This window comes from Toxorhynchites rutilus, chromosome 3, assembly GCF_029784135.1.
Source record: "Toxorhynchites rutilus septentrionalis strain SRP chromosome 3, ASM2978413v1, whole genome shotgun sequence".
Taxonomy (NCBI): Eukaryota; Metazoa; Arthropoda; class Insecta; order Diptera; family Culicidae; genus Toxorhynchites; species Toxorhynchites rutilus.
This window is the reverse complement of record NC_073746.1, coordinates 102,310,729-102,326,650: the sequence shown is the minus strand read 5'-3', so window position 1 is coordinate 102,326,650 and position 15,922 is coordinate 102,310,729. Positions and strand designations below refer to the sequence as shown.

The 15,922-nt window shown below is 40.2% G+C and overlaps 1 protein-coding gene across 5 annotated transcripts in view; it reads left to right on the top strand.

Annotated features, from left to right (window-relative positions):
• LOC129774629 (serine/threonine-protein kinase GL21140) overlaps nucleotides 1-15,922 on the top strand; it is a 97,659-nt gene that overhangs the window by 61,799 nt on the left and 19,938 nt on the right. For all 5 annotated transcript variants that reach the window (XR_008742740.1, XM_055778409.1, XM_055778408.1 and 2 more), the window contains exons 2-8: nucleotides 2,118-2,470; nucleotides 2,541-2,771; nucleotides 2,826-2,949; nucleotides 3,040-3,457; nucleotides 11,598-11,695; nucleotides 12,315-12,581; nucleotides 15,702-15,851. Coding sequence is in view for 4 of the 5 variants with exons in the window: in XM_055778409.1 (XP_055634384.1) it covers nucleotides 2,223-2,470; nucleotides 2,541-2,771; nucleotides 2,826-2,949; nucleotides 3,040-3,457; nucleotides 11,598-11,695; nucleotides 12,315-12,581; nucleotides 15,702-15,851 (1,536 nt within the window). In the remaining variant the exon portion in view is untranslated. The remainder of the gene's footprint in view (nucleotides 1-2,117; nucleotides 2,471-2,540; nucleotides 2,772-2,825; nucleotides 2,950-3,039; nucleotides 3,458-11,597; nucleotides 11,696-12,314; nucleotides 12,582-15,701; nucleotides 15,852-15,922) is intronic.

Here is a 15,922-nt window from a genome sequence, read left to right as displayed (position 1 = left end):
CACGGTCAGCAGAGTACTAAAACGATACTTTGAGAACCTAACCATCGACCGGAAGGTGAAGAACGGCAAAAATGGATGCTCCGTCAGTGAATAAGATCACAAGCGCGTAGTTAAGCAGTTTAGACGTGATCCGAGAAGTTCGGTCCGGGATGTCGCCAATAAGCTGAATTTGTCAAGTTCATTCGTCCAGCGGACCAAGCAGCGGGAGGGCCTGCGTACATACAAGGTTCAGAAGGCTCCTAACCGCGACGAAAGGCAAAACATGGTGGGGAAGACGCGAGCCCGGAAGCTGAACACCGAAATGCTGACGAAGCCGCATTGCCTGGTAATGGACGACGAAACCTACGTCAGAGCGGACTTTCGTCAGCTGCCGGGCCTGTTGTTCTTCTCCACAGAGGACAAATTCAGCGTTCCGGAGGAGATTCGCAAGCAGAATCTATCCAAGTTTGCCAAAAAGTACATGGTGTGGCAAGCCATCTGCTCTTGCGGAAAGCGGAGCGCCCCCTTCGTGATGACCGGCACGGTAAACGGGCAGGTTTACCTTAAGGAGTGCCTACAGAAGCGCTTACTACCACTATTGAAGCAGCACGAGGGCCCGACCATTTTCTGGCCGGATCTCGCTTCGTGCCACTATTCAAAGGACGTGTTGGAGTGGTACGAAGCCAACGGGGTCACCTGCGTGCCAAAGGAAATGCACCCGCCCAACGCGCCGGAGCTTCGCCCAATAGAGAAATATTGGGCGATTATGAAGCTGGCCCTCCGGAAGAACCCAAAAGTTGTCAAATCGGAGGCGGACTTCAAGAGAAAATGGATTTCTGTTCAAAAAAAACTACAACCTGACGTTGTACAGAACTTTATGGACGGGGTAAAGAGGAAGGTGCGAGCATACGGGCTTGGGCTCGAAGTATGAATAAAAAGAAAATGCCAAAAGTTGTTTAATAGTTTTTATTTTATTGTCTAAAATTTTCAAAAGGATCGGTCTACTGGGCGAATTTCTACAGCGTTTTTTCCGTGATGCAATTTAATGTGACATACCCTTTATTTGTAGCAAAAGAATGCCACTGGGGGAAATGATTCCTGTAAGATTTAGAGAATTATTCAGAGAAACGGTCAATCTGATTAACCCTGAAAAATATGGAAAATGAACAAAAATCTAAATCGAGATAGATCATCACATAAGATTGCGTATTTGCACGCACCCGAAAACTAATTAAAAAATAATAGTAATTCAAATTGCTGTTTTTTTTTCAGTTTTTCTAGTCTGTTCTGAAATTGAATGGAAATGGCAAAAAAAACTGTCAAGGTATTGTTTCAATTTTGTATTGAAAATTCGACGTATTATTTTTTAAAGTCGAATTTGAAATTTGAAGTCGAAATGTTACAAATATCAATCCAACTCTCAAAATATTCCGTTCGGTCGGAGCGATTAAGCAGCACAAGCCACTTTATCTGTGCGAAGAGCAGTCATTATAACGTTACTCGACTTGCCTAATTGTTTCCACCCTTCAACCGAGAAACGTAAACAATGTTGCTCTGCTCCGGACGGGGCGCCGATTACACCCAAGGCTGTTTGCGCTAATGAGCCGAGCGAAATCGTATCTTCTTTTGCGCTGCTCTGGTTGGTCATTATTCCACAAAACTCCCCATCCTTTCACCACTTTCTTAATCTTGAATTCCATACCAGCCTGTTGTTCGCATCATCTGTTGCTCATTACCGCTGCGTGAGACTCTAACACAGTGGCCATCACTACCGCCCTGTGGCTGACCGACGATTAGCGTGTGTGAGGATCATATTTGGAGCGAAAGTGAAAGTAATGATAACAGTAATAATAAAAATAATCGCATCGATGTCAATCCCAAACTCATAAAACGCAGAAGGCTGCTATCGTTCGAAGGCGGTTAGCCGATATCACGATTCGAAGATGCCGATGATTATAATGATGATAATAATGATGGATGAGCAACCGAGGATGAACGTGTCGCTATGACTGAACCACCTCCATTTGTGAACGAACTGCAATTGTATATAAATTTAATCAACGAATTCACTTTCCGTTCCATGAATTTTAATGAAATTCCACCGATGTTTGTGTGTGCACTTATTTCCCGCTTTGCAGACGAGGAAACCGTGGCTCCACGGTCATCCGTAACGACAACAACGGAGTCAGCCGCCGGAGCCGAGTAATAACAACAGGAACCACGACGACGGGAACAGGGGAAGAATGGAGGTGAGCAATCACACGGCTTCGACGCTTAGTCGGAGTAACAGCAGGACAAGCTCTAACTCCGAGCTGGAAAAGGAGTTAATTGATTTGGAAATCAGTGGCACACACAACAAATCCAGCGCACTCAAGAAAAGGATCTCAAGCAGTCGGACGCCAGCCAAAAAGGCGAAGCGAATACGATTTTTTCGAAACGGTGACAAGTTCTATCCCGGTAACATTATACCAGTGTCGGGAGAGAGATATAGGTGAGGAAAAGAACATGGAATAACCAGGATGACTTAATTATAGCCATTATTGTCCTTTGTGTGCTTCCAGGTCTTTCGATAGTTTAACAGAGGACCTAACGAGACTGTTAGAGGATAGTGTAACGCTGACGGGCGCCATACGAACAATTTACACGCTCGATGGCAAAAAGGTGGAGAAGCTCGAAGACCTCGAAGATGGTAAAAGCTATGTATGTTCCTGTAATAATGAAGGTTTCAAGAAGATAGATTACAATACTAACATTACCAACACTTCATCAAAAAACACAAATAGACTGTCTAGGTGAGTTTGGTTGGCTTCCTCGTATAAAACACCCTCAAACCGTTCTCATTCCAGACTCATACGTCCAATATCACCAATTAAAAATGGCTCTAATGGCACAGCGCCCTTCAAAGAAATCAGTTCAGTTGTTCATCCTAGAATTGTTACCCTAATTAGGAACGGCGTGAAGCCTCGAAAGGTACTTGTTATAAAAATAAACTAATTGCATTATGTAAAGTAAACATCATCATTTCTCCGCGCTTTACTTTTTTCACCCTCCGGCTGTCAGATTCTCCGATTGCTGCTGAACAAACGCAACAGCCCCACATACGAACACGTGCTGATGGCAATCACGCAGTGCGTTAAGCTGGACACCGGCTGTGTGCGGAAAGTGTTCACCATTTCTGGGGCACCGGTGTTGAAGCTGGCGGATTTCTTCGCCGAGGATGATGTTTTCTTCGCGTACGGCAACGAACGGGTTGGGAACGATGATTTCGAGCTGGAACCGGACGAGCGGAAAACAATTCAGGCCGACAAGAAAACCTTGCGTAGCAATACCACGCGGACAGGACCAAAGCCTAAGATGCCCATCAAGAGTCACAACGATACGTTTGTGTGCGTGGACGAAACGGTGCTTAACGGTGTAATCTCGCCCGACTCGCTTCCCCTGGAGCTGCAGAACAAATACACGCTGGGATCGATAATCGGTGAGTGAGTTAGGTTGTCATACCGTGCCCGAGCAAATGAGATTATCTCGTCAATTTCCATGTCGTAACAAATTGCTCTTATGATGGTGAATCGTGTTGGATATATTATTGCTTGCTTGAACCAATGTACCGAAGTAATGCGTTCCGAAGTAATCATGGATTTTCAAGATGAAAACAAATATTTATCGATTGAGTATGAGTTATTTATGGAAAATAATCTAAAATACTTTACTATGGTTAAAATGTATTCATTTAAGATCATCTTAATTGACCCATTAGAAAATTGGTACAACCTTTTTCAAAAATGTCCTTGCCGGCATAACGTTTTTGTTTCATCAGTAAATGCGTTTGTCTTAATAAGTAAGCCTCAAAATGTAATATCAGGCGAATGTGTCGAATCAACAAATGAGTTTTTTTTATTCTTGATGAAAAATTTAAATATATATGCGTAATACGATTATTACTATTTGTTTAAGACACTTGAGCACAATGTGACAAAGAAAAGGAACAAAATTAGAACTCAGAGACGAAATTTCTTTAAATTATAAACTTCAAAAATTTGATTACTCCTCCTTCCGCTCTGTTGGGGTTTGTAAGAATAGTAGCTTTGTGATATGGATTTTACATATTTTTTTCTTATTTTGTCGAACCCTCCGTAATCTAGTAATAGTAGATAGTCTACCGCAGAAGCGTAGACCCGTTATTGGTTCGCCAGCTTGTCAGCTCTCTCATTTTCCAAAATTTCCGCATGGTCGAGAATCCAGCAAAATACAGAACTTCTACCTGCTGGTTGTTCCCGCAAATGATGACAATTTGGCACAACATCGTATATTTTCTATACAACCAAAAGTATACGACGCCCAAACGAAATCACTAATGTGCTAAAGCGGTTTGTTTACCATGTGCCTAAGCTTAGATCATGACTGTTGTTGATAACATACATAACCAGTGTTGCCACTCGTACAAATTTTTTTTTCGTTATTTTTGGTACATATTCTGTACGGTACAGGGTACAGATTTTCTTCAAAAAGTACAGATTGGTACACATCTCTCCGCGTGTGAAATTTCTTACATTTGAACAAAGCAACATCAATTACATGCCGACTTTTACGCCGCAGTATCGCTTGGTGCTGTTGATCATATAAGCATTTACAATTCAATAATTGATCAGTTTCATAAGGACGAAATTCCTTACAAGGATCGTCTGAAATGATCGGTCATTGATGATGAGGGTTTCAAATTCCGTATTGCGCTTGATGAAAATCTATTACCTAGATCTGGTAGTCGTCAAATGTACATGTCATTTGCTGGCTTTGTGTGCTAGTGTTGCATGTGAGAAAATCCCTGACTATTTTTAGCATTTATTGAGGGACATATGTACCTATATATCCAATAGCTCAGAAAGGACTAACAGATTCGAGGTAATACAGAACATTTTGGAAATCAAGCCGCTCAAAATCCTACACCTTTTGGCCACCCGTTGGCTTTCGTTAGCGGCGGTGGTGAAGAGATGCATTCCACGATTTTCCGAGTTAGTTTTTTTTTAGTATGAATGCGACAAAACCAGACTGCTTGCAGAATATTGACTGCCCCTAAAGGTTTAATGACGCAACCTCTGTTGCTTTTTTGGGAGTATGTTTTGTTCCAGATCAACAGATTGAGTCGTTTGTTCCAGGGTCGAAAACCCGAATTCACGATGCTACACGAAGAGCTGATTTTTATTTTATTTGATCATTCTCACTGATATCTGCAAGGAATATTACGTTGCTTCAGTGTGCAATGCTATTAAATTTGAAGATCATTTGAAAAGCGGCAAGAATTTTTAGGTTGGAATGGCAGCAGAAGATTCTATTAGAACAATGTACAGCAAAAGGCAGATCATTTTTAAAGATATTTGTTGCATTTTTCTCGTGGAGCTGATCGAGCAAATAAGAAAAAGATTCGATTTTGATGATTTGACGCTCAAGGCGCGGCAATGTTAAATCCTAGAAATTTTTCCAATTTGACAAGCATTAACGTTGTATCGATTTCCCAACTTATTGGTTTAGGGATCTGTATTGGGAAAACACGTTCCGGTTTGCAAAAATGCAAGCGAGTATAAAGGTACCCGCAGCTTGCATCTATTCTGCAATGTCGATTTCCCCAGGCTCCGTGGTTTTGAAAGTTTGTGTTGAAAGCAGCTTTAGGGCTATTGAAACAAGTTTTTGGATAAAAAAGTAACAAGCATATAACGCGTGGACTTTTCGTCTTTCGAATGAAGTGTTTACCATACTATCTCGTTCAGTTGTTTAGGGGATATTAACGCTTAAAATCTGGTTGCTCCGACGTAACGCTTTCGTTTTCGAAACTTTGAACTTACACTCTAGTATAGAAATGAAAGACGCAGTCCTACGTCAAAAAATTTAAAAGAAAATCTCTCGGTAAACGTAAAATAACTATGATTGGCTGATTTTTTTGTATATTACAATGTCCTTGCCAGAAATTGATCAGCGCCCTCTGGGGAGAGGAGTAATGTTTTGATAATCTAAAAAAAATATTCGTCACCTTGTTACAGCTCATGGACCAAAATAAAGTTTGAGACCCTGATCGACGATAGCATAGTAAACATTATTTTGCATCCAAACACATATTTGTACGATGGTGGAAATTCGTTTTCGACTGCTGAGAGTGCGAGTGCTTCATCAGTTTTGGAACTTCACCATGATGAAGATGAAAAATCCGAAAATTGGGTTTCAAATGAAACAGCCTTATGTGGAATCGGAAAAGTTACTTGGGCCAAGGAAAACCGAGTGCCATTGAAAAGACAATTCCTACTGTGAGAATTACGTAAAAATATTTGAGAGAAAATTTTTCATTTTTCCTTTATTGCATATTATGCACATTAGAGTATCAAAGAAAAGTGACCTTAGAATTTTCGAAAGGGAATTCCTGCAAAAGGTTGGTTCCCGCAAAAAACAAACTCTATGCGAAATTTGAGCTCAATGGTAATTTATTTACTGCAGTCGCACAGTCGTCAAAGTTTCAGTTTTTTGGAACCCGTAAAATCACTCAAGGGATATTATTAAAAATCGGACTTCGAGGCTTAGATGATGAAAAAATCGAGATGACAGACTGCAATTTGAAGACATTTGGCATCAATTCTTTTTTCGAAACTCCGATTTCATGCACTCTTCTCTTGGAAGATTTTACGATTTTCGGAAGACTCAAGCTTTGGCATCTTTGCGACAATAGTAAATAAAGTCCGATTGAGCTGAAATGTTGTATAGTGTATGTTTTTCGAGGGAATCCAAATTTTTCAGGAAGTCCCATTCGTAAAGTTGAGGTGACCTATTTAATTGGCACTCTAATGCACATCGTTACTCATGAATTTGTTTTTAAACCGAAATAAACAATAATTTGGCAAACAAGTATTTTTAAATCTATTCTGGGATAATATCGTACCATATGAAGATGCTAATTAGACACTTTGAGAATCCAATAATTAATTGGCTTTAATTTGATATGTTGATTATCAGAATCGGTCCGGTAGTTTTGAATTTAAAAAAAAACATTTTTGGAAAAAGTGAAAAAAGGTAACAAATCTACCACTTTTCACGAAAATCTGAGAACCGCTATGTCGGTTTGGCATGGAATGGCTGTATAAATCTACTGCGGATAATCGAAACTAGTTGTATGGAACAACCTCTATCCCAGACACCTTCTCTACCTTCTTCTTCTTCTTCTTCTTCTTCTTCAATGGCACTAACGTTCCTAGAGGAACTTCGCCGTCTCAACGTAGTATTACTTGCGTCATTTTTATTAGTACTTAGTTGAGATTTCTATGCCAAGTAACACGCCTTGAATGCGCCTTCTCTACGTTCAATTTTGTTCATATAATCATATAATAATTATAATCATATATAATTACTAGCTGACCAGGCAAACGTTGTTCTGCCAAATAAATTATTTCTAGTGAACATTTTGGGTGATGAATAAAACACACTAATGTATTGTAAGTGTGTTTGAATATTTTAACGATCTTTAAAATAAATCGAATGTGACCGATGAAAAAACGAATTAAATGATTTGAACGAAAGGTTATATAATGTTTCTTAGTGTATTTCATTAACGTAACTGACATGTTTGATCTCTTAAAAGTTAAACGTCAACTGAAAAAAGTAATATAAGTTTGTCGTAAAGTAGAAAAAATGAAATATAGAAAATCAATATTTATTGCTGTCTCCTTGTTAGAAAATACGTGCATGTGATTTTCAACATGGCTTAGTTTATAACAGCTTGGTCTCGTTCATAAATTGGAAAACAGCGATACGCCAGCTAACTTCAATGGAGCTGAGTAATCGGCCTGTTTGGAATCGCATTATTTTATCGTTGTCATTCAATCGAGGAGTATTCACATCGGTAATCTAAGTTTGAAACACAGCCATATTGCTTCCTTTATTCATGGATGTTTTTATTACTCTTCACCGATTTGTAGAACTCAATATTCATATATGCATATGAGTGATCGGATTTTACAATTCAATCGAAATCGACTTTTACACTCTTAAATTCGTTCGCCTTGTCGCGAAACAATGGTCGAAATAAGTCATCCGTATTTGTGGTTCAATTTACTCTCTATCTGATCGGCATAATTCCGGAAATAATTCTAAATTGTTGAAATTTGAATGAAAATTATTATTCGATTTCGTTTGGATGCTAAATTTATTTTGAATGTGTTTGAATGCTAAATTTTGCGTGTTTATTCCACCCGAAAAACCATTACTATTTTTGCTTCATAGAAATGGAACATGGAGACCAATATTGTTTACGTCGAATTGCGTGGCAAGGTTGTCACATTTGCTCAACTCGATTGGACTTGAGCTTGAACAGAATACAAAATTGCGCTTTTTCCATTCAACAGAATACAACCAACAATATGTGGGGACGAATACGATCGAACTTCATTTTGTGTTTGAACACACACGCAATGTCATGACAATGCATTGCGCTTTGGCCTGGCTATAACTAAAGCTGTGTCGGCGTTGCTCATGATAGTGTCTCGCAAGTGAATGTATTATTCCTCGCACCGCTTTTGTTGATTGTGTAGTAAGAATTGCAGTCGTTCAATCTCTACCTTCGCGTATATGTCGACTATAAATTGTTGGCACAGCTTACGATATCTTGAATTGGCGTTTCTTGACCATGTCAAATCACCATATGATAAACATGAAAATCCTTCGAGCGCGCCCTCTGTTTGTTTCGTCGCATGTTCATAAATATTAAATCAAAATGAGAAATGATGTTCATAATGAATTAAGTATCTGTGACGGGGTCTCGTTGGTCTAATGTTTATGCAAGAGATTTTTCGTTAAAGAAACCCTTCTGACTTGCACTGTAGTCACGCGTATTCTTGAGCTTGCCACTCCAGAATACATTCAAGGCGTATTGTTCGTCATAGAAATCTCAACTATTTACTAATAAAAATTACGCAAGTAGTACTACGTTGAGAAGGCAAACCTTGGGAACGTTAGTGCCATTGAAGAAGAACATAGCGAGGGTCGTATGAACGGTGTGTGTCAACGATGAATTCCAGATTATTGTTTTTTCTACGCATTAAATTTCTCGTGTCACCGTGCTATCATGATTCCAGCAGCGCTTGTGCTTTGGATCTACACACGTGCTCTCCAGCTGATGTTTTATCAGGGTTGAGGCAATAGCGTGATTGTCATTTTGTAATCCGAGCAAATGTGATTTGAAGAATTTCGATAAGCGGGCGTTGAGCCATCAGTCATTGAACAACTTAAATGAATTCGTTCTGTTGAAAAAACGAACAACGGTTAAATTATAAGAATATTTTTGACACAAAAATAATAAAATCGCAATTAAAAATAGGGAATTGGGGTCAAAATTTAAGGTTATATGTATGGTATGAAGTCAAATTTTTGAAAAAAAATATCCAGATCTTTTTTTCTGCATAGAGCACCCCTATTCGGTATTAAATGTATGGTTATCGGTATCCTACCGGTATCATATATAGTTTACAACCTATTTTCATACCTACCAAGTATTTTGAGTATAATTTCATCAAAATCGGTTGGCCGTTTCGGAGGAGTTCGGTAACAAACACCGTGACACGAGATTTATATATATATATATATAGGTATATATTAGGCTGTCAAAAAAGTCCTGCGCTATTTTTTTTTGAATTTTCATTTGTTCATAAAATTAGCTACAATCATCTGTTTTAAGTCAAATATGCGCCGTTTTGTTCGATGACTTGTTCCCAACGAGATGCCAACTTCATAATACCCCTGTTATAAAAGCTCGCTTCCTTATTGGCAAAAAACTCGGATAGCCAATTTTCACAGGCCTCTTTTGTGGCTAACTTCTGACTACCTAGCTCGTTCGCCATGGACAAAAAAAGGTGGTAGTCACTTGGTGCAAGGTCCGGACTATACGGCGGATGCAAAAGAACCTCCCATCCGAGCTCCCGGAGCTTCTGGCGCGTCAGTACAGGTCCGAATTGAGCGTTTGGCCATAGGGAAGCAGCTCATAATAGATTATTCCTTGACAATCCCACCAAACACACAGCAGAACCTTCCTGGCCGTTAATGAGGGCTTGGCCACCGTCTGAGCCGCTTCAGCGGGCTTCGACCACAACCGTTTGCGCTTCACGTTGTCGTAAGTGACCCACTTTTCATCGCCAGTCACCATCCGCTTCAGAAACGGGTCGATTTTGTTGCGATTCACATGCGTCGATACGGTCAAAGATGTTTTTTTGCGTCAACGTGTGTGGCACCCATACATCGAGCTTCTTTGTGAATCCAAGCTTCTTCAAATGGTTAATAACGGTTTGATGACTTATCCCCAGCTCTTGGCCGATGCTACGGCTGCTACTATGCCGGTCTTTCTCGGCTAATTCAGCGATTTTGTCGCAATTTTCGACGACAGGCCTTCCGGAGCGTGGCGCATCTTCAACGACCTCTACACCAGAACGAAAACGTTGAAACCATCGTTGTGCGGTGGAAATGGAAACTGTATCGGGTCCATAAACTGCACAAATTTCATTGGTAGCTTGAGATGCATTTTTGCCTTTGTCATAGTAGTACTGTAAAGTATGTCGGATTTTCTCTTTATTTTGCTCCATATTTGCGACACTATAACTCACGAACGACTTAACCAAACAATACACTGTCAAGGACTATATTATAGATATAGATATAGATATAGATAATCTTTGCTGGTAAAAACAAACATATGGTCCAGCAAATTAAGAACAGTTATGACAGATTGTTTTTGCAACAGTTAGGCATCCCGGATGAAACCAGTTCAGACACTGCAGGCAAAGTTACTATCCGGTCCAGGCATCTGAATTTGAAAACTGATCCCCACAAATCTCACATAGACTGTCTGATGACGTGTTGGATCTCCACGATGGTTTTTCTTTAGTTTTTCGCGTTCGAGTCTCATGCTCCCTTTTGAAAGTCTTGATATCCTTCGAAGCCTTCTTCAGACAGTCAGAATACAGATCAGATGTTATATCTGTTGCTTTCTCGCCATGACGTTTTTTCTTTGGTAACTCGTTATCATTTTTTTTAGAGGCGGTATAGCTGACGGTGCCACTTGAATCAACGGCCAAGGAATATCGTACGCTATATACTTCAATTCTACCGACTTCTCACATATCTCTGGAAACTCTGGAGAATGGAGTGGTTCTATAGTTATGAAACGCAGTGTATGTCAGTTTCATCTCACATGCGAAAGGACGCTCGTTGTCTTTAATTGCAACATGAACTGGCAGTTAGTAGTTGACACTGAGCGCTGGGGTAACGACCCTACTGAATGAACTTATCATGAGTCGTAAACATTTAAAATAATTACGGAAGTACAATTCAAACGCAGAATTGATTGTTCCAGTAGTGTAAAGTTAAGATTCAAAACACATTATGTGGCGTAAATTTTTGATGTATTCTTTTTATGAATCCTAGATCTATTCATAGCATTGATATCTAAAGATGTCCCCTGCCCGTTTTGTTCTTCTCGATTAGGTTTGAATTAACTCTCTATGACATATAGTGACTGATGTTGAACAGTTTACTCATACTATTTGACTATAAGTACATGCTGATTATCTTATCATAAATATTCTCCGTTCTTCCAGGCGACGGAAATTTTGCAGTTGTTTTAAAGCTGAAAGACAAATCATCGAACTTGGAGTATGCGCTCAAAATTATTGACAAATCAAAATGCTCCGGAAAGGTACTGTATTGCTATTGTGTTCTATATTTGGCCACACGTATTCAAAATGGTTCCCGGAATAAATCGCCACAGAAAACGACTGCAACAGAAACCACCGCTTATAAAATGTGTAGTAGGCTATAAATATTGTGGCGCGGTATTGTATTTCAAAACAAGAATTAACCGGGCAAACGTATCGCCCCAGGCAAACGTAACGCCCCGGGCAGACGTATACCGTCCGACGCTCGCTAGAGCTCGGTCGGACATTGCTAAAGGATCGTATCCTATGTTTCAAACTAACCGGGCAATCAGTGGATCCCAGGTTTGCGTGCGAGACACCGCCGCTTCCGACGGCGGGTCGGCGGTGGACTCGGATTGCGTCATCTTGGCGGCATGGGCCGCCTCGATTCCTTATCCTCGCCAAATGGGGACTTCGTCCCCATTACATTGTCCTCAGAATAAATTTCGAAAAACGAGAACAAGAGAATAAATTTATAATAGAAATGTGAGGCACATGATGTTTTTCCCGCGCCAAATATTTCTAGCCTACTACACTTTTTCTAAGCGGTTGTTTCTGTTGCAGTTGTTTACTGTGGCGATTTATTCCGGTCACCATTCAAAATAATCTTCATTTCAACAGGGCCACTATTTGGCGGCGGAGATCCGGGTCATGAAGAAGCTCAACCACCCCTATATCATTCAGTTGATACAGGACATTGAGACGATGAACAATATGTATCTGGTGTTGGAGCTGGTACGAGGTGGAGATCTGTTCGATGCCATCACGAGGGTAACCCGATTCTCGGAGAATCAGTCCAAGATAATGATGCGACATCTGTCCTCGGCTATGTCGTACATGCATGCGCTAAGCATTGTGCATCGAGACATTAAGCCAGAAAATCTCCTGGTAAGTGTGTGATCACATGAGCAAAATTAAAAAAAAAATTCTACCATTCTAAGAATGTACCGGAAGTTTTGATTGGAACTGAAAAAATACCTAAGTTTTATTCTAAACTGTTCAACAGCCGCGATGCTGAGTCGTTAATTGCTGTATAATTCTTACTGAAATCATTACCTAGTCTTTTTTTTTTCTTAACTATTTTATTTATTTGAACTTTGATTTCATTGTGGTTTGAATTACGATTGAAACTATGTTCATATTTTGTCGATATTTGATTGAAATTTTTTTTTAATGATTTATTGATTACTTATGTATAATTATTTTTTTTTTTTATTAATTCGTTTATTTTTGCAGGCTCAGTAACTTAAGTTTAAAGGAGCCGAATTCTTAAATATAATTTTAAAACTATATATATAAACAATTTTCTTACATCTATGGTTAGTAAGGTGGAAAACCGATTACTCGCGGTGTACTCGAGTTTAGAAGGGTGACATATTTTTAGGAGAAGGATGGGGTATAAGGAAACTGTAACAATGTTGATGAACACTCAATTCTTAAATCTGTTTGTATATCTATAGTGTTTTTACATTTCAACTTATTCTACTATTTATAGCAAGGGGACGAATTACCCGCAAAGGAAGGAAAGGAGAGTATAAGGACATAGGGACAATCACACACGAAGATCGATAGCTTTAAGGAAAACATATATATGGGACATGTAATCAAGGTCTAACCGAGCCAACACATCTCTCACCGGCACATTGGGCTGTCTTCCTCGGGCCCGAAGGGAGTTTTCTAAATTCGATCTGGCGACCAGATACACCTCGCACGACCAAACAACGTGCTCGATGTCGCGATAACCTTGGCCACAAACACAGAGATTGCTGCTGGCAAGATTGAAACGAAAGAGTAGTGCATCTAAAGAACAGTGATTGGACATGAGTCGGGAGAAGGTGCGAATAAAGTCCCGACTCAATTCCAGACTTTTGAACCACGGATTGAGGCTAACCTTAGGGATAATCGAGTGAAACCAACGGCCCAATTCATCTTCATTCCACTTGCGTTGCCAGTTAGCGATGGTATTTTTGCGGACTAAAGAATAAAATTCATTGAAGGCGATTTGACGCTGATAAATATCGCCTTCAATTGCACCTACCTTTGCCAATGAGTCAGCCCTCTCATTACCCGGAATTGAGCAATGAGAAGGGACCCAGACAAAGGTAATGACGTAACAGCGTCTGGATAAAGCACTCAAAATTGTTCGTATTCTCTCAAGGAAGTACGGCGAGTGCTTTTCCGGCCTCACTGAACGGATAGCTTCGACAGAACTAAGACTATCCGTTACAATGTAATAGTGTTCAACAGGTCGTGAGGCGACGCTGTCCAGCGCCCAATGAATTGCTGCCAATTCAGCAATATACACTGAGCAAGGATTCTGAAGACTGTGTGAGGTGCTAAAAAATTCGTTGAACACTCCAAATCCTGTGGACTCATTTATAGTGGACCCATCAGTAAAGTACATATTATCACAATTGATACCCCTATATTTTTCATCGAAGATCGTTGGAGCGATCCTCGATCGTTGGTAATCTGAATATCCATGGATATCTTGCTTCATGGACAGATCAAAATGCACAGAGGAATTGATGTAGTCAGGGAAACAAACACGGTTGGGAATATACGAAGAAGGATCAACCTGCATGGAGATGAATTCATGATATGAACTCATGAATCCGGAGTGAAAATTTAGCTCGATCAGCTGCTCAAAATTTCCGATCACCAATGGGTTCATGACCTTACACCGGATGAAGAACCGAAGAGATAATAAATTGAAGCGATCTTTTAGTGGGAGTAGGCCTGCCAAAACCTCGAGACTCATGGTATGCGTTGAGGGCATACATCCCAACGCGATACGGAGACAAAGATACTGAATTCGCTCGAGTTTAATGAGGTGTGTTTTGGCAGCTGATTGAAAACAGAAACTGCCATACTCCATCACTGAGAGAATAGTTGTTCGATACAACATTATAAGATCTTCGGGATGGGCTCCCCACCAGGTGCCGGTAATTGTACGGAGAAAGTTTATTCTTTGTTGGCATTTTTTACTCAGATACCTAATATGGGCCCCCCAAGTACATTTGGAGTCGAACCAGACCCCAAGATACTTGAATGACATAGCATGAGTGATCGGTTTACCCAAAAGTTGAAGCTTTGGTTTTGCTGGTCTATGCTTCCTAGAAAAAACCACCATCTCTGTTTTCTCCGTGGAGAATTCGATCCCTAGCCCAATGGCCCAGGTTGATAAATTGTTCAAAGTATCTTGTAAGGGTCCTTGCAGGTCGGATTCGTTTGATCCTACGACAGACACCACTCCATCATCTGCAAGTTGTCTTAGGCTGCAATTTTGTGTAAGGCAATTGTCGATGTCGCTTACATAGAAGTTGTACAAAAGGGGGCTTAAACATGAGCCCTGGGGGAGGCCCATGTAAGAGAACCGACTTACTGCCGAATCTCCGTGAGAAAAGTTCAAATGTTTCTCACAAAGCAAGTTATATAACATATTATTCAATAGAGGCGGCAGACCCCGAGAGTGTAATTTGTCTGACAAAACCTCTATTGAAACAGAATCAAAGGCCCCCTTTATGTCCATGAATACTGAAGCCATTTGTTTTTTTTCGGCGTAAGCCATTTGAATTTCTGAAGAAAGCAACGCAAGACAATCATTCGTCCCCTTGCCCCTGCGGAACCCATATTGTGTATCTGAGAGTAGGCCATTCGTTTCAACCCATCGATCAAGGCGAAACAAGATCATTTTCTCCAACAATTTCCGTATACAAGACAGCATTGCTATTGGGCGGTACGAATTGAAGTCGGACGCGGGTTTTCCGGGGACATGTATAATTACTTTTAATTACTAAATTTTGGATTAAGCTTCGGCACTCCCAATCCTCAACAGATTCACCCAGTTACGAGATGTGATTTTCAATCTTTGTCGCGTATACAATATATTATAGAATTTCAAATCGATTTAATGTTCATATCGGTTAAAAATGCATTTCATTGCAAAACAAAGGACACAAAATTCGACCTTCATTCATCTTATTTTTGATTTATTTTTGCCGATAGGTTGAACTGGATAAAGACGGCAATGTAGTGCTGCTGAAGTTGGGCGACTTTGGACTGGCCTGTGAAGTTACCGAGCCACTGCTATCGGTATGCGGGACGCCTACCTATGTGGCACCAGAGATCCTAATGGAAACCGGATACGGCGTGAAGGTACGTATTATGAGGTGGCGCTCTGAAAGATTCCCTATCGCTGTATTTTTGTTTTATTTTCTCCTTCCCGC